Source organism: Amblyraja radiata, chromosome 25, assembly GCF_010909765.2.
Source record: "Amblyraja radiata isolate CabotCenter1 chromosome 25, sAmbRad1.1.pri, whole genome shotgun sequence".
Classification (NCBI taxonomy): Eukaryota; Metazoa; Chordata; class Chondrichthyes; order Rajiformes; family Rajidae; genus Amblyraja; species Amblyraja radiata.
The window spans coordinates 2,818,253-2,843,142 of NC_045980.1; the positions used below are offsets into that span (position 1 = coordinate 2,818,253).

At 43.7% G+C, this 24,890-nt stretch overlaps 1 protein-coding gene across 2 annotated transcripts in view; it reads right to left on the bottom strand.

The window, feature by feature from the left end:
* The window catches only part of srrm4 (serine/arginine repetitive matrix 4), a 433,233-nt gene that overhangs the window by 116,093 nt on the left and 292,250 nt on the right, over positions 1 to 24,890 (bottom strand). For both annotated transcript variants that reach the window (XM_033043101.1, XM_033043100.1), the window contains exon 2: positions 14,380 to 14,508. In XM_033043101.1, coding sequence (XP_032898992.1) covers positions 14,380 to 14,508 — 129 coding nt within the window. The remainder of the gene's footprint in view (positions 1 to 14,379; positions 14,509 to 24,890) is intronic.

Sequence of the window (24,890 nt, forward strand, 5' to 3'; positions counted from 1 at the left end):
CCCCACCACTGATGTAAGGCTAACTGGGCTATAATTCCCCGTTTTCTCAGTCCCTCCTTTCTTAAAAAGTGGAGATTCATTGACTACTCTCCAGTCCATAGGAACTGATCCAGAGTTGAGAAAATGATCACCAATGCATCCACGATTTCTAGGGCCACCTCCTTGAGTACTCTGGGATGCAGATCATCAGGCCCTGTAGATTTATCTGCCTTTAGTCCCAACAGTTTACCCAACACCATTTCCTGACTAATATGGATTCCCTTCAGTTCCTCCCTCCCACTAGATCCTCGGTCCCCGAGTATTTCTGGGAGATTGCTTGAGTCTTTCTTAGTGAAGACAGAACCAAAGTAGTTGTTTAACTGTTCTGCCGTTTCCTTGTTTCACATTATTAATTCACCTGTCTCTGATTGTAAGGGGCCTACATTGATCTTCACTAATCTTGTCCTTTTTACATATGTAAAGACACTTTTATAGTCAGTTTTTATATTCCCTGCAAGCTTTCATGCTCTTTTCCCCCCTCTTCATTAACCCCTTTGTCATCCTCTGTTGAGTTCTAAATTTCTCCCAGTTCTCTGATTTGCTGCCTCCCCTGGCCAATGTATATGCTTCTTCCTACCAAGTATTCCTTGGTTTGAACACTATCCTTGATTTCCCTCGTTAGCCACGGATGAGCTTCCTTCCCCGTTTTATTTTTTCGCCAGGCAGGGATGAACAATTTCTGGAGTTCATCCATGTGGTCTTTAAATCTTCGCCATTGCATCTCGCCCGTCAATCCTTTAAGTATAATTTGCCAGCCAATCCTAGCCAATTGCCGTCCCATACCTTCAAAGTTTCCTTTATTCAAGTTCAGGACCCTCTGAATTCTCTGAATTAACCGTGTCACTCTCCATCCTAATGCAGAATTCCACCATATTATGTTCACTGTTGCCCAAAGGGTCTTGCACAACAAGATCGCTAACTAATCCTTCCTCATTACACAATACCCTGTCTAGGATGAGCTGCCCTCTTGTCAGTTCCTTTACATATTGGTTTAAACAAACATCCCGTATACATTCCAGGAAATCCTCCTCTTCAGTGCTGTTACCAATTTGGTTGGCCCAATCTAAATGTAGATCAAAGTCACCCATGATAACCGCTGTACCTTTGCTACACACATCCCTAATTTCCTGCTTGATGCTATCCCCAACCTCCCTACTGCTCTTTGGTGGTCTGTGTACCACTTCAACAAGCGTTTCTGCCCTTGGCTATTTCACAGTTCTACCACAGTTCACAGTTGGATTCTACAGCATCCAAGCTAATGTCTCTCCTTGCTATTGCATTAATCTCCTCTTTAACCTGCAATGCCACCCCATCTCCTCTTCTCCTCTTCCTTTCTGTCTATCCTTCCTGAACATTGAATACCCCTGCATGTTTAGCTCCCAGCCTTGGTCACCCTGGAGCCATGTTTCCGTAATTCCAACGATATCATATCCCTTAACTACTAACAGCGCGTTCAATTCATCCACCTTATTACGAATGCTCCTCGCATTAAGGCACAAAGCTTTCAGGTTAGTTTATCTTATCTCCCTTCTACCTTTTGCTTCTGTCTTCCTTTTATGGCCCACTGTTTCCTTGCATTGAGTCCCATCCCCCTGCCCTGTTAGTTTAAACGTGACCTTTCCTACACTCTCTTTCCTGTTAGCTTCATGCATACACTTCCACGTTGTCGACTCAACCCCCCCACAGTTTAGTTTAAACCCACCTGTGCAGCACCAGCAAACCAATGAAGGAGCAACCCGTCCCTTGTGTACAGGTCATCCCTGCCCCAGAAGAGATTCCAGTGATCTAGAAATCTAAATCCCTGCCCCCTGCACCTCAACTCCTCAGCCACACATCCCCTATCTCCCTGTTCCTACCATCACTAGCACGGGGTACTGGAAGCGACCCAGAGATCACCACCCTATAAGTCCTGCTTTTCAGCCTCCCACCAAGTTCTCTGTACTCAACTATAATTTAACATTTGGAACAACAAAAGTCAAAATATATCCATACCAGAACATACTAAAACCAGATATTAAAAGGAATTAAGTTATAATATAATTTCACAGATATATGTTAGAAAAGCAATTTTGTTTAAGCTATTTTTCTGAAGGAAATTTTGATTATCGTGAGAATCATAATTAATTGTGATGTAAAATTATAAACTAATATATCCCAACAGCAGGAGTTATGCGTGTGAAAAAGGGAGATCATTCATTCATTTGAACGTATTCTACCATGAAATTAGTTCATCTGATGTGTGCTTCACCTTTATTCAACTATCTAGTTTCACCTCTCCCCAACACTGTTGCTGGGCAAAATCCCATCAACCTTGGATCCAAGATCAATAATAGACACAGCAAGCACTGCTTTTAGAGTAACTTGAGAGACAGATTTTCGCTGCTTTGTGCGAAAAATGCTTCCAGGTTTCACTTCAAAAACATCTTATCTCCAAAGTTATGTTGAGGATAAACTTTCCTGAGTACATACTTTCCATTATATACCACACATCAGTTACATCAACCATCCACCCATTCACGCTCAAGTGAATACAAAAAAAATTATGCAGCCTATTGCATAATTTAATCCTTTAACCCTGACACCTTTCTGATGTATTGTTCATTTCTGATTCCTTCTCTTATCATAAGTCAGTGTCATAGAATGATACAGCGTGGAAACAGGCCCTTTGGCCCAACTTGCCCACAGTGGCCAACATGTCCCCGCTAAACTAGTCCCACCTGCCCGCGTTTGGCCCATATCCCTTGAAACCTGTCCTATCCATGTGTCTGTCTAACTGTATCTTAAATGTTAGGATAGTCCCTGCCTCAACTACCTCCTCTGGCAGCTTGTTCCATACACCCACCACCCTTTGTGTGAAAAAGTTACGCATCAGATCCCTATTAAATCTTTTCCCCTTCACCTTAAACCTATGTAATACTCTAATTGCAGCAAGTAAAATGATGAGGATGGATAGTCATTTAGGCTTCTGGATGTACGATACAATTGAGAAAAGGAAGTGAAAGATATCTTAGCATCACATTTAAAAAAGGTGCTAAACACATAAACTCCAGAGACCCTAGTACAAACCTGACCTCAGCTGTCACCCGTGTGGACCTTGCACATTCTCCCTATAAATGCAAATGTTTCTGCTTTGTGCTTCCATTTCCTCCCACGTGCCAAACATGCACAAGTTGACTGGGAAAAATGGCCCTCAGTGGTAGAATCCAGTGTGAGAGAGGGGGATTGGGGGGGAATACAGAGAGAATAAAACTTAGGATAAGATACTGTAAAAATGAATGGTTGATGGTTGGCACGGAATTGATGGGTTAAAGAGCCTATTCCTTTCCATGACTCCATGGGTTTCGCTGAATGGAGATATAATGGCCTAAGAACCTGTCCACATTTCCAAACATGTAAAATGGCACCAGAGTGGAGAATCTAGATGTTGGTGGGCAGAGGAAAGGTGCGGTGCCGGTGAAGCACTTCACTTCACTTCACTTCACTTCCCATGCATGCAGAGATGTTCTGGGGTTGCAAGGCCATCTGCAGGAGGAGGCCCAGGGCAGGGATGCTGAGCAGTGGCCATGTGAAGCAAGGGACAGCGCAGTCCTGGGGTGACACATCTAGATTGATGTGTTGGTGGTGTGGCCCACTGGAGGCCCTGGTGCAGCCTTGGATTGGATCGGGAGCTGCTCCAAGAAGCCATGTGGGCAATGGGACATGGCCTGCAGCAGCGTGGCGCGGCGGAACAGCGGTGGAGAACATCGACAACATTGCCTGACCAGCCTGACCCCTGCAACTCCACCCCAGTGAAGCCGCCAGGACAACAGGCTTATATGGCCAAGTTAACACTCTACATATTTATCCCAAATTTGAACGAAGGGTACAAGACGGTGCCAGTAACATGGTGCTTGCTTTGTGTTCTGTCTCTGTGTAATCTATTATTCTTACACTCAAGTCAAGAATGTTTTCTTGCCATATGTCCCAGAGAGAACAATGAAATTCTTACTTGTAGCAGCACAACAGAGTATGTAAACATGATACACTGTAAACAATATAAGATACGGGAGGGACAAAAAAGTTCAGTCTGTGTATATATACACTTTCTCACAAGTATACAGATCATGTGATTGTGCCCATGTATAGTAAGATTTTTCCAAACTGTATACAATAATGGAACTTCATTGTACCTAGATACATGTGACTAAACTGCCATTGAACCATTGTCTTTTTTGCTGGCGCTGCTTGTGTGCCATTTTGTGCTATCAAGTGCACGTCCTATCAGAGGTCCTGCACAGTCAGTTAAATCAACTTGCACCAATTCATGTCATGTCAGCATCTGTTAAAGGGAAGGTGAATCCACACAACTAGAAGGCAATGTGCAACTTGAGGAGAACCAGCAAGGATAGTTAGAAACATAGACAATAGGTGCAGCAGTAGGCCATTCGGCCCTTCGAGCCAGCACCGCCATTCAATATGATCATTGCTGATCATCCAAAATCATCACCCTATTCTTTCTTTCGCCCACTTGATTCCGTTCACCCTAAGCTATGTATATCTAATTATCTTCAATACATATAGAGCTGGTATACATGGTAAATGGTAGGTAATTGAAGAATGTAGGTGAACAGAGGGATCTGGGAATAACTGTGCACAGTTCCCTGAAAGTGGAATCTCATGTAGATAGGGTGGTAAAGAAAGCTTTTGGTGTGCTGGCCTTTATAAATCAGAGCATTGAGTATAGAAGCTGGGATGTAATGTTAAAATTGTACAAGGCATTGGTGAGGCCAATTCTGGAGTATGGTGTACAATTTTGGTCGCCTAATTATAGGAAGGATGTCAACAAAATAGAGAGAGTACAGAGGAGATTTACTAGAATGTTGCCTGGGTTTCAGCAACTAAGTTACAGAGAAAGGTTGAACAAATTAGGGCTTTATTCTTTGGAGCGCAGAAGGTTAAGGGGGGACTTGATAGAGGTTTTTAAAATGATGAGAGGGATAGACAGAGTTGACGTGGAAAAGCTTTTCCCACTGAGAGTAGGGAAGATTCAAACAAGGGGACATGACTTGAGAATTAAGGGACTGAAGTTTAGGGGTAACATGAGGGGGAACTTCTTTACTCAGAGAGTGGTAGCTGTGTGGAATGAGCTTCCAGTGAAGGTGGTGGAGGCAGGTTCGTTTTTATCATTTAAAAATAAATTGGATAGTTATATGAATGGGAAAGGAATGGAGGGTTATGGTCTGAGCGCAGGTATATGGGACTAGGGGAGTTTATGTGTTCGGCACGGACTAGAAGGGTCGAGATGGCCTGTTTCCGTGCTGTAATTGTTATATGGTTATATGGTTATATGGATTGCAGTAAAAACTTAATGTGGAAAGGAGATGGCATTGCATTGGCTGCTTTGTGCTGAACGAGATAACAATTCTTGTTTTCCCTTGTGCTGTGTTCACAGAAGGAACTAAAGTGCATCCTTCAGTGTTTTTAAAGCTGCAATCTTATGAGCTGCGTTCACAGGAGAATTGACATCCTGACTTGTGCTTGCAAATGGGTCAATGGCTTAATGAAGGAAGCAATGGGTTTGCTCACTGTGAGACACAGCACATAAGGATTCATGTCATCTTGTGGCCACATGGGGTTTGTGAACATGAGTATTAAGTATAATCAAAAGTCTCATTTCATGCTGCGTTTTGCAATATGTCACAATTTAATTGCAAAGCACATAAGAGCATGCGACACACAATTAATTTTGTTAGGCTCCAGACTTCTGAATCTTTGTGATATGCTTGTGGCTAAAACAGGGAGACCTCCATACGTAGACTCAAAAATCTGGAGAAACTCAGCGGGACAACATCTCTGGAGAAAAGGAATGGGTGACGTTTCGGGTCGAGACCCTTCTTCAGAAATGTCACACATTCCTTCTCTCCAGAGATGCTGCCTGTCCTGCTGAGTTACTCCAGATTTTTGTGTCTATCTCAGGTTTAAACCAGCATCTGCAGTTCCTTCCTACAGACCTCCATACATACCTGATCATGTTGGAAGACATTTCAATGACTCCTCGAAGCAAACTACACACCGGTGCATCCTCTTGTACGGTGAAGACATACCTCTGTGTACGATTTAAATCAGAGGTGACTGTCACCGTGGTGATTCCATGCTACCTTAACCTTCCATTATCTTTATTGATCCATGATCTCTTATCCTTATAGAGTCATAAAGTTATAGAGTCATGGAGTTCATTATACAGCACGGAAACGTGCCCTTTGGTTCACTTTGTTCATGCTGATAAAGTTGACTTATTGAGCTGGGCCCATTTTCCTACATTTGGCCCATATCCCTCTCAATCCTTTCCATATATCTATCCAAATGTCTTTAAAAAGTCATCATTGTATCCATGTTTGTAGCTACCTCCAGTTCATTCCAGACTATGGACACTGAGTGAAAAGAAAGTTGCCCCTGAAAGCCTGTGCTCTCTCGATTTTTAATCCTCCACCTTGGAATAAATGATGTGAGCATTCACCTTACCCACACCCCTCATGATCTTGTACACCTCATTAAAGTCACCCATCAACCTCCTACGCTCCAAAGTTAAAAGTCCCAGCCTATCCAACCTCTCCCTATAACTCAAGCCTGCATGCCCTGTAACACCCTGGTATGTGTAGGAAGGAACTGCAAATGCTGGTTTAAACCGAAAATAGACAACAAAAAAAAAGTTGGAGTAACTCAGCGGGTCAGACAGCATCTCCGGAGAAAAGGAATATGGACATTTCAGGTTGAGACCCTTCTTCAGTCTGAAGAAGGGTCTCGACCCGAAACGTCATCTATTCCTTCTCTCTCGAAATGCTGCCTGACCCGCTGAGTTACTCCAGCTTTTTTTGCTTAACATGCTGGTATTCCTGGTTATCTACTGGGCCTGCATATTGAGCAACAGAGCGAGCTCAGTATTGAAGGCAAACATGACTCTTTGACTTCAACGCTGACGTCCCTCCGTTGCTCAATATTTCCTAGGTCGTAACCATTCATTGCCTATGTCCTACTGTTACTAGTCATCAGAAAGTGCATCACCTCAGACTTCAAAGGAATAAATTCCATCTGCCATTGCTTTGTCCATCTTCTCAACACCTCAATGTCTTCCTGTAGTCCCCAAACATCATCTTCACTATCAACAATATTATTGATCTCCATATTACCTGCAAATCACTTAAGGATCATCAATGTAGATAACTCAGTAGGCTTCCCAGCACCGATCAATCGCTGGTCAGAGACTGAAAACAATCCTCCAAAATCACTCACTGCCTCCTATTATCAAGCCTGTTTTGGATCCAATTTGCCACCCACTCTAATTCCCATGGGTTCTAATCTTTAGCACCAGCCCTTCTGTGCGTAGGCCTGATCTGCTTCACTGGTTGAAAAGTTGCGAATGGAACAGAAAATTGTGCAATCATTTGTGAACATTCCTACTTCTGATCTTATTGATGGAGGAAAAGAAATTAATAAATGAGTGAGATTATTAGGTTTAGGACATTGCTCTGATCAACTTCTGCAACTACCCCTGATGCTGAATAGATCGCCACCAAACCACCATAACCATCTTCCTTTGTCATCAATATTCAATATTTATCTTTATTGCTACTGACCTAGATTACGTCAGAGCAAATTGGAGGAACAGCACCTCATGCTTCACTTGGGCAGCTTATTAATATTACCAGAGATATCAATATTGATTTCTCTAACTTCAAGTAACTCTTGCATCCCCTCTCTCTCAGTCCCTCCCCCCACCCGTCATTGTTGTAGCTTCAAAGTCTTGCTGAGTCTCATTGTCTGTAACCCATTTTCACCTAGCGCACACCTAACAATGGCCTGTCTCCATTATCACTGTTACTTATTTGCATATTGTTTTTGTATATCTCTCTATATCATCGTCTATATCTCTCATTCCCCTTGCCGTGACTCTCAGTTTCAGTCAATGTGTGTAGGGCCTGCTTCCGTGCTGTATCTCTAAACTAAACTAGACGAAGGGTCTCGAACCGAAACATCACCTATTCCTTTTCTCCCACTGACTTATGTGAGGTAAGGGAAACAAGTAGAGTAGCTATGGAAACTATGAGGATCAAAGAAGAGGAAGTACTGACACTTTTGAGAAATATAAAAGTGGATAAGTCTCCAGGTCCGGACAGGATATTCCCTAGGACATTGAGGGAAGTTAGTGTAGAAATAGCAGGGGCTATGGCAGAAATATTTCAAATGTCATTAGAAACGGGAATAGTGCCGGAGGATTGGCGTACTGCGCATGTTGTTCCATTGTTTAAAAAGGGGTCTAAGAGTAAACCTAGCAATTATAGACCTATTAGTTTGACGTCAGTGGTGGGCAAATTAATGGAAAGAATACTTAGAGATAATATATATAAGCATCTGGATAAACAGGGTCTGATTAGGAACAGTCAACATGGATTTGTGCCTGGAAGGTCATGTTTAACTAATCTTCTTGAATTTTTTGAAGATGTTACTCGGGAAATTGATGAGGGTAAAGCAGTGGATGTTGTGTATATGGACTTCAGTAAGGCCTTTGACAAGGTTCCTCATGGAAGGTTGGTTAAGAAGGTTCAATGGTTGGGTATTAATGGTGGAGTAGCAAGATGGATTCAACAGTGGCTGAATGGGAGATGCCAGAGAGTAATGGTGGATGGTTGTTTGTCAGGTTGGAGGCCAGTGACGAGTGGGGTGCCACAGGGATCTGTGTTGGGTCCACTGTTGTTTGTCATGTACATCAATGATCTGGACGATGGTGTGGTAAATTGGATTAGTAAGTATGCAGATGATACTAAGATAGGTGGGGTTGCGGGTAATGAAGAAGAGTTTCAAAGTCTACAGAGAGATTTATGTCAGTTGGAAGAGTGGGCTGAAAGATGGCAGATGGAGTTTAATGCTGATAAGTGTGAGGTGCTACATCTTGGCAGGATAAATCAAAATAGGACGTACATGGTAAATGGTAGGGAATTGAAGAATGTAGGTGAACAGAGGGATCTGGGAATAACTGTGCACAGTTCCATGAAAGTGGAATCTCATGTAGATAGGGTGGTAAAGAAGGCTTTTGGTGTGCTGGCCTTTATAAATCAGAGCATTGAGTATAGAAGTTGGGATGTAATGTTAAAATTATACAAGGCATTGGTGAGGCCAATTCTGGAGTATGGTGTACAATTTTGGTCGCCTAATTATAGGAAGGATGTCAACAAAATAGAGAGAGTACAGAGGAGATTTACTAGAATGTTGCCTGGGTTTCAGCAACTAAGTTACAGAGAAAGGTTGAACAAGTTAGGGCTTTATTCTTTGGAGCGCAGAAGGTTAAGGGGGGACTTGATAGAGGTTTTTAAAATGATGAGAGGGATAGACAGAGTTGACGTGGAAAAGCTTTTCCCACTGAGAGTAGGGAAGATTCAAACAAGGGGACATGACTTGAGAATTAAGGGACTGAAGTTTAGGGGTAACATGAGGGGGAACTTCTTTACGCAGAGAGTGGTAGCTGTGTGGAATGAGCTTCCAGTGAAGGTGGTGGAGGCAGGTTCGTTTTTATCATTTAAAAATAAATTGGATAGTTATATGGATGGGAAAGGAATGGAGGGTTATGGTCTGAGCGCAGGTATATGGGACTAGGGGAGACTATGTGTTCGGCACGGACTAGAGGGGTCGAGATGGCCTGTTTCCGTGCTGTAATTGTTATATGGTTATATGGTTATATGACTTACTCCAGATATTTTACCAGGTTCTGTCATGACATGCATGTCTAAATGCTGCTTTGCTGCCAAGAGCTGTTACTCTCACTCAGCTGTGGAATTCAATATGCTCTCCAGGCCATCCTGAGCTAATTGCCACCACAGGGAGGAATCCAGACACAAATGTTCTGAGCAAATGATATTTGCAGAAGGACAAAACCATTATTAATTTTCATGTGCAAAGAAGGCTTCAACTGAAGGTGATACATGGCTTATGTCAATCATTTCGCTGAACAATTTTGCTCAGTCTGCCTGAACCTACCTGATTTCCCAGTTGCTAAACACTTTAATTCTCATTCCCATTCCTACACAAACCTTTCTGTCCTAGGTCTCCTCCATTGTCAGAGTGAGGCTAACCATAAATTGGAGGTCATAATTTAATTTTTCGCTTGGGCAACTTACAAACCAGTGATATGAATATTGTTTTCCTCATCCCTAACTAGTCTGAAGAGGGGTCTCGACCTGAAATGGCTCTCCAGAGATTCTGCCTGTCCTGCTGAGTTACTCCAGCATTTTGTGTCTATGTTTGGATTAAACCAGCATCTGCAGTTCCTTCCTACACATGGCTTATCTCAGGGCTTTATAACTGGATCACCCATTGAGTATCATGGGAAGAATGACATAATTGGTGACCCTCGGACTATCCTTGATCGGTCTTTGCTTGCTTTACCTTGCAATTCACTTCAATTCAATCCACTAAGCGTTATTCCATTATCATATATCTGCACACTGTAAATGGCTCGATTGTGATCCTGTATTGCCTTTCCGCTGACTGGTTAGCATGCAACAAAAGCTTTTCACTATACCTCGGTACACGTGACAATAAACTAAACTAGAACTAGAAAGGCATTAAACCTAGTCACAGAACAGGAAGGAAATCATACCCCTCTGAAGAAGGGTTTCAACCTGAAATGTCTTTGTCTCCAGAGATGCTGTCTGATCCGTTGAGTTCCTCCAGCTTTTTTTAATCTATGTTACATTGACAGTTGCTGGAATCCAGGGCTGAGATGTCATTGTTCCATCTTGTGGCATTTCATGGAACCTCACATGAAGGACAAAACGGTTGCTTCCTTAAATGTTCCAAGTGCAATAATTTGGATTTCATTCCTTTTGAGCATAGTCAGGCATGCAGGACTGGGGTCAAAGAAGGATCGGACTTCAAGCCTTCACGACTAACACAAGAGTGTTATTCCCCATTATTATTCTCCATCAGATGTGATGTGCTTGGACAGCACCTCAACTACACCAAATTACTCTCAGGATGGCAAAACATCCAACCTGATCTCTAATTCACTGACATCTTTTATGTTTATGTTTATTCCAATACTTGCATTATTTGAAGGAACTTGCGCATATAGTTACACATCGTTACAGCAAGACTTGCTGAATAACATGACCCCTTGGTGTAAAAGATCTAAGTATGTAAGTAGTAAAGATATTTTTACATGCACAGCGTCCTTAGCTCCAAGGAACACTGTTGTGAACAGATGTTCCCAGTGAGAATTTTAATGGGGTTTTTTGTCGTGTCTCCTCCAGGCACCCCTGGCAACTAATCATATTGTAATATATTATAGCAGTGGTATTAACTAATAAAACCTGAAAGATCACAGATTGGAATGACCTTTAATATTCTGTCTGACTCATTAAAATCTTCTATCTGAACTTCCTTCTGCATGTCTAATGAGGGTCTAAAGTACACAGTACTGGGTGACAGAGGTCTCTTTTTGTTAAACATCACCATAATTGGTTCACTGATGTTGCAAAGACTTGAAAACGGAATCGTTAATTAAATTCTTTATCTTCTTGTCACTGTACATGGCCAAAGCATTGTTAAATTAAAGTAAAATACTGACTGGCAGACTGTCATAGCCTTACAGTAAGGATCCCGAAATAAACCATCATCATTCTGTATCGATGTATTCGACCCATTAGTTTTAGTGTGGATCATGCCTGTAATTAATTTGGCCTGATGAGCCTTTTTCAAGCCCGTACTGAAAATGACAGAATATTAAACATTAGTTTATGGAACTATTGACTCCCTGCTTACCTGATTTATTTGGTATTTATTGCAATTGTTCCCAGTTTGCATGGAGCATCCCAAACGAATCAGCTGGCACTCACAGCTAGCACCCAACTGGTTTAGTTTACTTTAGAGATACAGTGCGGAAACAGGCCCTTCGGCCCACCGAGTCCGCACTGACCCCGCATCGACCAGCGATCCCTGCACACTAACACTGCCCTACACACACTAGGGATAATTTGCATTTACACCAAACCAATTAACCAAGAAACCTGTACTTCTTTAGAGTGTAGGTTGAAACCGTAGATCTCGGAGAAAACCCACGCAGGTCACGGGGAGAACGTACTGACTCCAAACAGACAGCAGCCATAGTCAGGATCGAACCCATGGCTCTGACATTGTAAGGCAGTAACTCTACCGATACGCCACCGTGGCGTCTAGCCATAGTTTTGTAGTGATATAGTCAACCAGTGGTTCAAAAATACAAAGTGAGACAAAGATTTAACTAATATTCTGTTTAAGATGGTTACTCAGATGCAGTGTCCAACTGATTAATGGCCCTGTCCCACTGTACGAGCTCATTCAAGAGTTCTCCCGAGTTTGCCCTGATTCGAACTCGGAGATTTACGGTAATTGCCGCTCGCAGGTACTCGGGGCTCTCGTGGACATTTTTCAACATGTTCACGAATCTTCCCGAGCTTAACACGTTTTCCGAGTACCTGCCGTTAGCGTTACGAGCCGCTAAGAGACGTCCCTGAGCTCCGACGTACCCGCTACGTACATTCTACGTGCTTCCACGAGTTTGTTTTTTTTTTTTAACTCGGGAGAGCTCTTGAATTAACTCGTACAGTGGGACAGGGCTTTTCGAATTTCCTTTTGAATTGATTTATGTTTGAAAGCTTAGATATGAAGATTGAAAAGGGGTCCAACATTATGTACAAAGTAGAAACACAAAACTTCTGAGATTGGCGATATTTTACAGCTCAGAGTACTTTGGTTATGACATGCCGCTAATTATTAGCCTGAAGGAATCATCTCACAGGATTTACAGGTTCAGGTGACGTTTCTTGGTGTTTGAAGCAGATTACCATGTGGCAGTGACCATTAACATGTCATGTAGCAAAGTAGCCAGAGGACTGAACTGATCGGGCAGTAGTTGATGGTTCCAAAGTCAACATGTGCAAAAGCGCCGAGTAAAATATATGTAATTACAAAAAAAACGATTTAACGGGCATTGTGTACAGGTAATATATGGAAAAATACAGTGCGAATAAGGTAATGTATTCAAGAGAGAGTTAAATATAGCTCTTAGGGCTAATGGAATCAAGAGATATGGGGAAACAGCAGGAACAGGATCAGCCATGATCATATTGAATGGCGGTGCTGGCTCGAAGGGCCGAATGGCCTACTCCTGCACCAACTTAGTATGTTTCTATTCAACAAAACCCATTGTGGATAAGGTAAAATGTAAAAATCTAAAGGGACATTTCAAAAGTTGCAAAGATGTAAGAACATAACAATTCAGAGGCAGCTCAGTTGAGTTGCCATTTCCAGTGGCCCGGATATTATCTTGATCTCACATGCTATCTATTTGGAGTGTGCATTCTCTCCCTGTGACCATGTGGGTTTTCCCCGGGAGCTCCAGTTTCCTTCCACCTTGCAAAATGTGGTAGTTAGCTTAATTATTCCTTGTAAACAATCCCTAGTTTAGACATGTGAGAGAGAGTAGATGACACGGCAATATGTTGGGGAATGGCTCAGGTGGAATTGCTCTGAGGACTGGTATCCTTCAATGGTCAAGTTGCCCATCTATGTTGTAAGAAAATGTGAGGCAGGAGCTGGCTTTTTAGCATCTCTGGATCCAATGATAAGTTCATAAACTCATTTGATGGAATCAGAATTAGTCCATTCTGCCCATCTTGTCTACTCCACTATACAATCATGGCTGATCTATCTTTCCCTCTTAACCCCTTTCTCCATCTCCCCATTACCCCTGATCTATCAATGTCTCTCTTGGATTAATGACTGAACCTCGACACCCTTTCGGAGAGTGAATCTCAAATAGTTTCACCTCTCCAGAATTTCTTCTAATCTCTGGCCTGAATGAACCCCCTTTGTTTAGAGACTGTAGTCCCAAATTTTAGACAATCTAGCCAATAGAAGCATCCTCCCTATATCTACACTGTCAAGGTTTACCCAATCCTATTATTATTTTTCCCATTTCCTTAATAAGTGATTTCAGATTTTTCCTATTATAATTTTTCCTTCATAAAGAATAGAGAATTATCAAACAACAAAATGCAAATAAATAAATAAATGCAAATAAATATAATGCAAATAAAAAAAACAAGAGTCATACATGGAAAAAATGAAAATAGGCGAAGAATATAAACTGGAGAATTTACAGTACTTCAGCAATTTAAAGTTTCCTTTATGATGTGTTTCATCATCAAAGTTTAGAATTGGGAATGATCTAAGTGTAGCATTAAGATATAGAAGAGGGATGATGATAGTAATGAAGCATGAGAAGGTATTATTAACAGAGAAGAATGAAACTGAAGGATAAACTCATACCTGTGCTGTCGGTGGTGATTTTGCTGCTTGCTGTCCTTGACCTTGCTGCATCCGTTTGCACTTGCGGCTTGTAACATTGCACTAGTGCTCCTTTCATTGCTCCTGTGCGCCTGGTAGTTTGATGCACCACTGTAGTCATAAAACATAAAGAGGAGGGGGTTTTCATTTTGTTTTATAAATCCAAGTCTAACCTATTTGCTTGGCACAAAATGTGCGGGAATATGACAGGGAACAGAGGGGAAATAGGGTGAATTATTTTCCCTTCCCTGATTAGTTGCATTGTAGCAGAATAGATAAGATCCCCCGCCCCCCCCCCCCTCCGTGAAGTCATGATGTCCAGTGTGACTAACAGTGGAGCAAAGTGTAAAGGTTGAAATGACGTTGTAAATGGGGCAATGAGAACCAGGGATGCAAGCAGAAGCCTCCACGTGGTGCATCCCGGGCAATGCTGTTGACAGAAACGGTACCACAGTGACTGACTGAAGTAGCCAATTCTGCAACCACCGACCATCAACCGTCACTGACTGACCGGAAAGACGTGATATAGAGGATGGCCGGACACGAGGAAGAAGAATGAGAACCAGACAGTTATGCTAGGTGTGATGAACTCCGTACATGCAGAAGCACTGATTAGTTCAAACAACAGAAAGAAATTCTATTTACTTTTTCATTTATTCAAATATTGAAACTGTGCCAAAATCTATTTAATTCCTTGAGCTGGGGTCTCATTTTCATGTTTGGATTTGATTAATAAATCCCGTCAGTTGGAGACAGCAACAGCGTATAAGTTAAGGTCAATAATGATGATCTAACAAGCAAAGACGTAGCCTTAGCTAAGAAGCAGATCTTGGGACTTGCTTATTATCTGCATCAGGAACAAGCTTACACTAAACTATTCAATACCGGAACTGTTTTGTTTCAGTTCTACTCTGGTGGTGAGAAACTTCACCTACAATCAGCGCAGATTAGAAAGTTAACTGAAAGTTATAATGTCATAAGATCACATGATAGGAGCAGAATTAGGCCATTCGGCTACATTCTCCTGCCATCTCCCCATAACCCCTGACACCCGTAATAATCAAAAATCTATGTCTCCGCCTTAAAAACATCCACTGACTTAAGCTCCACAGCCTCTGTGGCAAAAAATTCCACAGACTCATCACCATCTGACTAAAGAAATTTCTCATCATCCCCTTCCTAAAAGAACGTCCTTTAATTCTGAGGCTGTGACCTCTAGTCCTAGACTCTGCCACTGGTGGAAACATCCTCTCCACATCCACTCAATCCGCGCCTTTCACTATTCTGTGCATTTCAATGAGGTTCCCCATCATTCTTATAAACTCCAGCGAGTACAGGCCCAGTGCCGATAAACGCTCACGGTCAGTTAACCTACTCATTTCTGGATTCATTATTGACCAGCGATCCCCGCACATTAACACTATCCTACACACAACTATCCTACACACTATCCTAACCAACCAACCTGTACGTCTTTGGAGTGTGGGAGGAAACTGAAGATCTCGGAGAAAACCCACGCAGGTCACGGGGAGAATGTACAAACTCTGTACAGACAGGTGGGATCGAACCTGGGTCTCTGGCGCTGTAAGCGCTGTAAAGCCCCTGTCCCACTTAGGAGACGTAAACAGCAACATCTGGTGACCTTGACCGCCACCCAAGGTTTCCATGAAGTCACCGGAGGTTTTGGTCACTCTCCCTAATGGTCGAAAGTGGTTTCCGCGTGGTCGAGGCTTCATCTAGGTTGCTGCTATTTTTTCATCATGATTAAAACCGGCCTCAACTAAAAATAGGTTGCCGTTTTGAAAATCGATCATTTTTTAGTCGCAGGTCTAGTCGAAGCCGGTTTTCTTCATAGTCGAGGAAGGTGTTCAAAATATGCGTGGGAGGTGGTAGGAGGTTGCAGGTCACCTCGACCTTGATTTTTTTTTGGGTGGCGGGCCAGGTCACCAGAGGTTGCTGTTTAGGTCTCCTAAGTGGGACAGGGGCTTAAGGCAGCAACTTTACCGTTGCGCCACCATGACCGCCCTCGTTATCTGTAGGTTTTATGGCAGCTTGGGAATTGCGGTGGGTAAAGGGCCTGGCCCACTTACGCAACCTTTTTGGCGACTGCCGGCACCCATCATAGGTCGTTGCAGGTCGCTGAAAATTTTCAACGTGGCGAAAATCCAGAACAAGGTACGACTCTTTGGGCGACTGCTCACGACCATACAGGCTTCACCCCGCGACATGTCGCCTGTATGGTCGTGAGTAGTCTCCTCAGTCGCCCAAAGAGCTGTAGCATCTTTCTGGTCGCCGCTGGATTTTCAACATGTTGAAAATTTACGACGACCTGCAACGACCTATGACGGGTGCCGGCAGTCGCCTAAAAAGTCACGTAAGTGGGACAGGCCCATTAACGGGACCTTGGTGATGGTTGAGCAATTACATCGGGCTTTTCGCAACACCTTACAGAAACTCCAGTGGAGAATATCTTCACAAAAGATTAAAATGACATTTTCACAGTGTATTTCCTTCGCGGATTGGTCAGAGGCAGGACTTTGGATAAAACTTTCTTGTGTTTCACCCTTTGCTGTGATTTATGCCAGAGGAATTTTTTCATGTTTGAGCAGATTCTTTGACAATATCTGAATAGATTTTTAACCTGCATGTTTCCCGCTGCTGTGCTTCACATGGCAAGCGCACTGAAGCATGAATAATGAGCTCTGTTTGAGCGTCTAACTGTGCATCTCCATGAAAACGTTTCCTTGTAATGCTTCAGCAATCAGAAAAATTATACAAGTCTAGTTTACAGTAAATCGTTCTGCATGCATTAACATTTCAAAACTGCAGCTTTCAATATCTGACAGCAATTGAAACCATGAGTTAAATGAGTGGCCGAAGCTGGTGTTAATGTATAGAAATTAGCTTTTGTCCTCAGACCAGTTTGACCAGCTTAGCTTTGAATGGTCTTGGGACCACGGTGTGCAGTGGCAGAGTTGCTGCCTTCCAGTGCTGGCAGCGTCGGAGACCTGGGTTCGATCCCAACTATGGGTGCTGTCTGTACGGAATTTGTACGTTCTCCCCGTGACCGCGTGGGTTTTCTCAGAGAACTTCGGTTTGTTCCCACGCTCCAAAAACGTACAGGTATGTAGGTTAATTAGCTTGGTGTATGTGCAAATTGTCCCGTGTGTGTAGGGTAGTGTTAATGTGTGGGGATTGTTAGTCAGCGCAGACTGGGTGGGCCAAAGGGCCTGTTTCTGTGCTGTATCTCTAAACTAAACTAAACCAACCTCCGGTTTGACTCTGGCAAAGGAAGACAATTGCCTTGGTTAGTGAGCATTCATTTGATTTGAGTGTTGCTAATGGAGCCAGTATTTCTCACCCATTCCTAATCCACCCCAACGCTGATGAACTTCTGAGGCCATTTCAGAGGTTGGATAAGAGTTCCAGCAGAATTTGCCCTCACGTCAAACTCTAGACTGATGAGTGAAAAGCTCTAGACTCTAGACTGAACTATAAGCTCTAGACTCTAGACTCAAACTCTAGACTGAAGACTGAAAAGATAGACTGAACATGGATGGCAGATTTCATTCCTGAATGAAGGAAATTAAGCAATGTGTCTTTAGGGCAAGATGGTTCACCTATGTTTACCAGTGTTGATAATAGCCTTTTAGTCCAGAATTAATTTCCATACTGGGATACTGGGACTTGAACTCATGCTTTTCAATCAATACAGGTCCTCCCTGGGTTATGAACGGCTGATTTTACTTCGGAGTCACGTGAGTGACTACGTGAAGAACCCGCCAGGACGCATGTGTGTCATATCGTCTAATGCATTGCGTACGACTGGCAGGGTGAACTCGATTCTCCTGCCAACAGTCAGACCTGAAGGTAAGATTTTAAAACTTTTCCAGGTTTTATCTTCCTACAGGAACCTCTACTTAGAGGTCCAGTTAAAGCCCGGGGCGAAGTCTGGAGGACCCAGTCAAGGGAATACCGGTCACGACCTCGGGCATACCCGACATATAGCCGCATTAAAGACCGCGGGAGCGGGCGCCGGTGAATTCGCACTCTTGGACTGCTGGCGTGGGAGCCAGCAGCTTCACACTGGTGCTGGTGGTACCTGGGGGGGAGAAAACATTGTGGAAACCCCCGACATGTAGCCGCTTTTAAAACCGCGGAAGGCGGGAGCGGGCGGCGGTGAATTCGCCACTCGGGCCGCTGGCATTGGAGTCAGCAGCTTCACTGGTGCCAGTGGCACCTGGGGAGAGAACATCGGGGATACCCCGCGACATAAGCCGCTTTTAAGACCGTGGAATGCGGGAGCGGGCGGCGGTGAATTCACCTCTCGAGCCGCTGGCGTTGGAGCCAGCATCCTCATATTACCGGCACCTGGGAAACACAGCGGGGATACCCCGACACACAGCCGCTTGAAAGACCACGAAATATAGGTAGTGGGCGGCGGAGAAGTCGTCTCTCGGGCCGTTGGCGTTGGAGCCAGCGGCTTCATACTGGTGTCAGTGGCACCTATACAGCGGGGATACCACTCGACAATGTATATCGCAGCTATCCCTTTCACAGGGACCGCGGGGATATCCCTGCTGCAGGAACCGCGGGGATACCCAGCACGGCGGGGGGGGGGGGGGGGGCCCGACTACTAGGGAACCCCGGCTGCATACAATGACCTCGAGAACAAGCTCGAAGGGGGGTGGAGCGTTGCCCCCGCAGCAGAAGGTTTAAAACAGGACCTGCAGGTAAATTCTTTACTCTCAGGTTGTTTAGTTCTATTTCTGTGAGGATGTGTTACAGGAAAGGAACCATGGACTAAGTCCAAATGGAGACTGACTGTGGAGGACCGCTGGAGTGCGGGCAGTCAGCAGTGGTTGGCTACACCTGGATCGCTAATCGATCATCAGTCTCTGACCTGGCAACTGCACAGTCGGAATCGACACCTCAGACTGGCGGGAAGGCCAAGCAGAAGTCGGGCAGGCCCGAAGACTCGGACAAGTCGGGCTGTGAAGACTCACCGCCGGCGGGAGCAACTGTGATCGCATATCCCGCATGGAGCGGTTGATGGAGCAGAAGCTCCAATGTGACATGCTCCGGTATATGGAGTCTAGTCACCATGGGGTCCTGGGACGCCCAAGGCAGCACCTTATTGAGGGCTGCATAATGCATCTCCCTTGACAGAGGGGAGCATTAGGATTCACTTCTGGGCTGACTCTGAAGACAGGGGTTTGGCTGAAGATACCACAAGTGTGCAGGGGGTGCAGGAATAACACAACCAGCAGCAGGAGCTCGACGAGGGCCATCGGGCTCAGAAAGACCACATCATCACACAAGACCTCACATCTCCGGCGGCAGCACCCCTACGCACCCACCAGCCAACCACGATGCACTGAAGCTGGTGAAAGCTTGAAGGCCGTACAACCAGAACAAAGATCTTTTTTAGGCCATATGCGCCAACCCCGTACTCGAGCTCCTCTACCTCCCAGGAGCAGAAGTGCAAAATTATGCATACATGGTTGAGGCAGCTCCTGGGTCGGGTTGCATAAGTCCTCCCATCCGGATAAAGGAATGGAGCCACATCGATGACGTCTCCCATCACGGATACAAGTTGATAATACTTAAACTGGTTTGAATATTTACACTGGTTTAGGATAACATAAGATTAGTTTATACTGCACAACAGGTATGGTGGAGTTTGCCTTTCAAGGCAGGCTCACAATATGGGATGTGGACTGATCAATGTCAACAGCCTCAACCCGCATGTGCAGTATAGACATTTCTGAATAACTTCCATGTGATCATTTCCTTTCACAGAAGATATTTGCAATTTAACTGGATGAGGCAATGATACACTCAGATCATTGCAAAATGGGCCAACTTCAGTTTCCAGATTATTACCAAATTACTACAATCAGTGCTTCGACTGCACAGAGCTAACAAATAAGTGGCTTGGCCAATCTGGATGATATTGAACATACTGTATTTTACTAAATTAGCCTTATCAGCCACATAGCTATATTTGAGAAATTGAGGTTCTCACCCGTCCAGTTAAATTCAAATTAAGTTGATACCAACTGAAACTATTGATTATTGGGATACAATCAAACCATTTATTTGTCTGGGATCAGCTCTGAAACAATAGATTAGACCTCTGCTATTCTCAGCTGAAACTGACAAAGTCACAATGATGGACGAACAGTATTCAGCGTTGCTTCACTAAAAACCTCTCATCTGTAAATCTTCAGTCATTTCCAAATTGATGCTATTGCTGAAACATGGGAAATCTACTAATACCATCTCTAGTTACGAAGGCAGATGGGATTAGCATGAGTTATCAAGTGTTCAATTATGGTATCAACTGCCAATGGACACCAGGTGCATTCTGTGCATTAAAGGGCATGTGGATATGCATAACCTGCAACTTTGGTGGTGGTATATGTTAATCACAAAGGTACAATCAAATCAAAGTATCCGGTGATAGTTTTACCTAACCGCATTTAGCACTGGTGTATTATCATCCCAAAATCAATGACATCACAGAATTAATGTGTGATCACAAAGCATTTAATAACATTGTGGATTGATGGAACACTAACGATTGAGATGCTTGCATCCAGGCTCAATCAACAGTTGCAAATAATACAAGGCATATTAGTGGCGAAGGGTGCACTCTCGCTACACAGGGAGGAATGTTCTTTATCTCTTCCTCCATTTGGCCTCAATAGACGGGTTCTTGCAAAATTCAGCAAGATTCCCGCTTCCGGGTTTCATAATGCCCATGATTCCCGCTGATGTGGGGAATTAACATAAAACCTTACATGGTTATTTCCGGATAAAAAAGATGCTGGTTCAGTTGTGATGTAGAAACCATCCTCGGCATGATATAATCAATTCATAGACTTACAGACTCTGAGAGACCGTTTCCTGCGGCTCGGGTTGTCTATCTATAAGCATTAGGAGTACCCACTGCAGATTGCAGGGATAGCACCAAATAGCAACAAACCGAATAGGAGATGGGAAGTATTGTTTATTCTTCTTTACGTTTAACTCGGCACTGATGACTGACACATTGAAATTCAGTTTTATGGGATTATAACATCAAGTTAAAATTCCATTTACTGTGCCTGAAGTACCTCCTCATCATGTGGCTGCGGAGAATATAAACCACTCTTTCCGGTCTCACCCTCTGACGTCTAGATTATGAAGGGTATCGTCAACTAAAAACCTCCTAGGCCTAGGGACGCAGAGATATGGGTTGTTAACATTGTGCTACGTCACTTCGCCGATAGGCACCAGCAACATCCCTGTCCTTGGTCAAACTCGCGTACTAGTGGTTATGCCATAGCATTGAGTCCAGCGCTACGGGTCCAGTCATTGCTACACTGGATAGAATGATCATATCTGTGGGCTATAATAACATGTTTAGTTTATGATTAGTCAATCAGAGTAGACAGGGACACAGGCCAAACTAGATGTTGCATATCCCATGGACCTTGGGTTGCATGTGATCACGCATCTAAGCCAGTATGGCAAGGTCCCTAAGAGCCTCATAGACTCTGACTAGCAATATTGTTAGTTACATAAAACCTCGTTAGAAGGAATCACTACGAACCTTCTCCAGAGAGTTAAATGGGTCTGGCATATACAGGAGTGTACATTGAAATTGAGTCTCACTCTACCAGGACCGCTATACCTCAGCAGCAGGCTTATGGACCACATCCTAGCGGCTGCAGGATGGTCAAACTATTAATCTGTACAAATATTCAGAATAAACCCATTGCCAGATCGGGGGTATTTGCCAACTCTATGTTAGGTATGGTTCATACTTCCTCCAGGTTGAGAGAGGTTACGATTCCCACTATTGTTCATTAATAGCATCAACATGTCTATATCTATGTCATGTCTAAATGCTATATTAATGTTCACTCATCATTGGCCCACTGATGCTGTGCATGACGCCTGGACTCGTTTCCACGGCATGAAATCACAGAGCTTTAAAATCTTCACGTAGTCACTCACGTGACTCCGAAGTAAATTAGTAAGATTAAACGAGAACTTATCAGTTTGAAGTTTGATCTTTATTTTATGAGGAGTAACGTTGAGGGATTACGTGCCCTCCATGCCCACCCTCGATCATAAAATTCAACTGGTATCCTATTTCTCTAATCTTACTATGTTCAGTTCATTTACTGTTATCTGTGATTTCACACCGCTGCTTTGAAGATTGGCACGCATGCGTCCTGGCGGGGTCTTCACGTAATCCCTCAACGTTACTCCTCATAAAATAAAGATCAAACTTCAAACTGGTAAGTTCTCGTTTAATCTTACTATTTATGGACACTCCATACATTTAGAGGAGCTTATGCAGACTGGCTGGATGGATGGGGATGGATTTGCTGTCTGACGCCCGGTTGGAAGTATCTTCTGCCGCCTGTGTGCCTTCTCTCTGCCCCCCCCCCCATCCCTTCCATACCTCACCCCTCCCCTCCCCACCTCCCCTGCAACCTCTGGGAGCTGGACGGAGTTGAGCAGAGCAGCAGGATGCATTGAGCAGACTCACTGGCTCACTCACTGAGTCATTGAGGCTGGCCGTTACAGGTCCCTTTCCCGTCACGGCGTTTTCTTGACCCTCGCTCACACACTGGTTTTGTTCTTTTCCAACTTGAAGTTTGGGTTGGAAACAGTTCTCGGGAATGGAACCCTTCCGCAACCCAGTGTTGGAGCTCCGATCGTGGGGCCTGCTGACTTTAACATCGTGGAGCTGTGGTCTGCGTAGCTTCATGCCATGGGTGCGGCGCTGGCTTTAACATCGCAAATGCTAAAGCCATCCGTAGCCGTCCATAGCCGTGACTGCGGAGGGTTCAAAGTCCCCGATCACGGGTGAACAAAGAGGAAGATGACTGAGCTTTATTGCCTTCCATCACAGTGGGAAATATTGATTCTGCTGTGGTGGATGTTTATGTTAAATTCTATCGTGTATGTGTTCTTTTTATTCATATGGCTGTATGGTAACTCAAATATCACTGTACCGAATGGTGCATGTAACAATAAATTTGAACATAACCTTTCAATATTAGTCCAGCGACTTAAATATTACGCTATCTCTCAGGCTACTGGGAGAGCTTTGTAAAGTAAGCTGAGATAAACAAAAATGCTGGAGAAACTCAGCGGGTGAGGCAGCCTCTATGGAGCAAAGGAAATAGGCAACGTTTCTGGTCGAGACCCTTCTTCAGACTTACTTGTAAAGTAAGCCATTTTTTTCCATGGGACAAACATTCAATTCCCCCACGTACTCTGGCCCAGACATCGGCCGGCAACGCTGTTGGTAGGAGCTGGGCAGAGTGGGACAATGTCTTCTCCAACTACCTCCTGTTTGGGTTCTCTTCAAACCTTCATCAAGCTTCTTTACCAAGGTAATTCCTTTTTACCAAGAGAAAGGCCCAACGCAAATTAAAGGAACAGCACCTCATATTTCGCTTCAGCAACTTACAACCCAGCAGTATGAATATTGACTTCTCTAACTTCAAGTAAGCTTTGCTTGTATACATTGGGTATGCAAGCAAATAATTTCACTGTGCCTCGTGACATGTGCCAATAAAGGATTCCTGTTCGTTTCCCTCACTCTCCATCCCTCCCCCTTCCTCATTCTCCGACCAGTCTGACTATCCTCCTGATTATATATCTTTGTCTGCCTTGTTAGTACCTTTCCCGAGCTAACAATGATCTATTCTACATTTCCTTTGATCTCTCATTTTCACACCTTACCCTTCCATATCTCTGTCTCCCTCTCCCCTCGCTCTCAATTTCGCCACAAAACGTCACTCACTGAGTTACTCCAGCATTTCGTGTCTATCTTCGTTATAATCTGCAGTTCCTTCCCACACATTGTCCAATACCAAACAGGGTAATAGTAAAAGCTTATATTTTAAATTTTGCATAACAGCTGATGGAAATTTATTTCAAATATTTAACGGCATCATTTTTAATTAAAATGTTATGTGTTGGTGGACTTCTTGTTTGCACAACTTGAATCCCTGTACTTTTTTTACTCAACCTTTCTCTCATTCAGATGTTCTGCCCATGCTTGTTATACCCGATGATACAGTTTGTCTGCACTTTTAAGATGGTCTCTTACTTCTGTAGAACTTATACCATACACCCTTATATATTCTTGCCCACATTAATGCAATACACTCCACTTTATCTCAAGTCATTTGCATATCTTTCCCTTCCATTCTTCCTCCTGAAAACCAATAGAAATAATTAGCATGAGGGAAATTCAGTCAGAGGGTGGTGAATCTATGGAATTCTTTGAGGACTGTAGAGGCCAAGTCAGTGGATATTTTTAAGGCTGAGATAGATAGAATTTTGATTAGTACAGATGTCAGAGGTTATGGAGAGAAGGCAGGAGAATGGGGTAAGGAGGGTGAGATAGATCAGTCATGATTGAGTGGCAGAGTAGACTTGATGGGCTGAAAGACTTAATTCTACTCCTATTACTTATG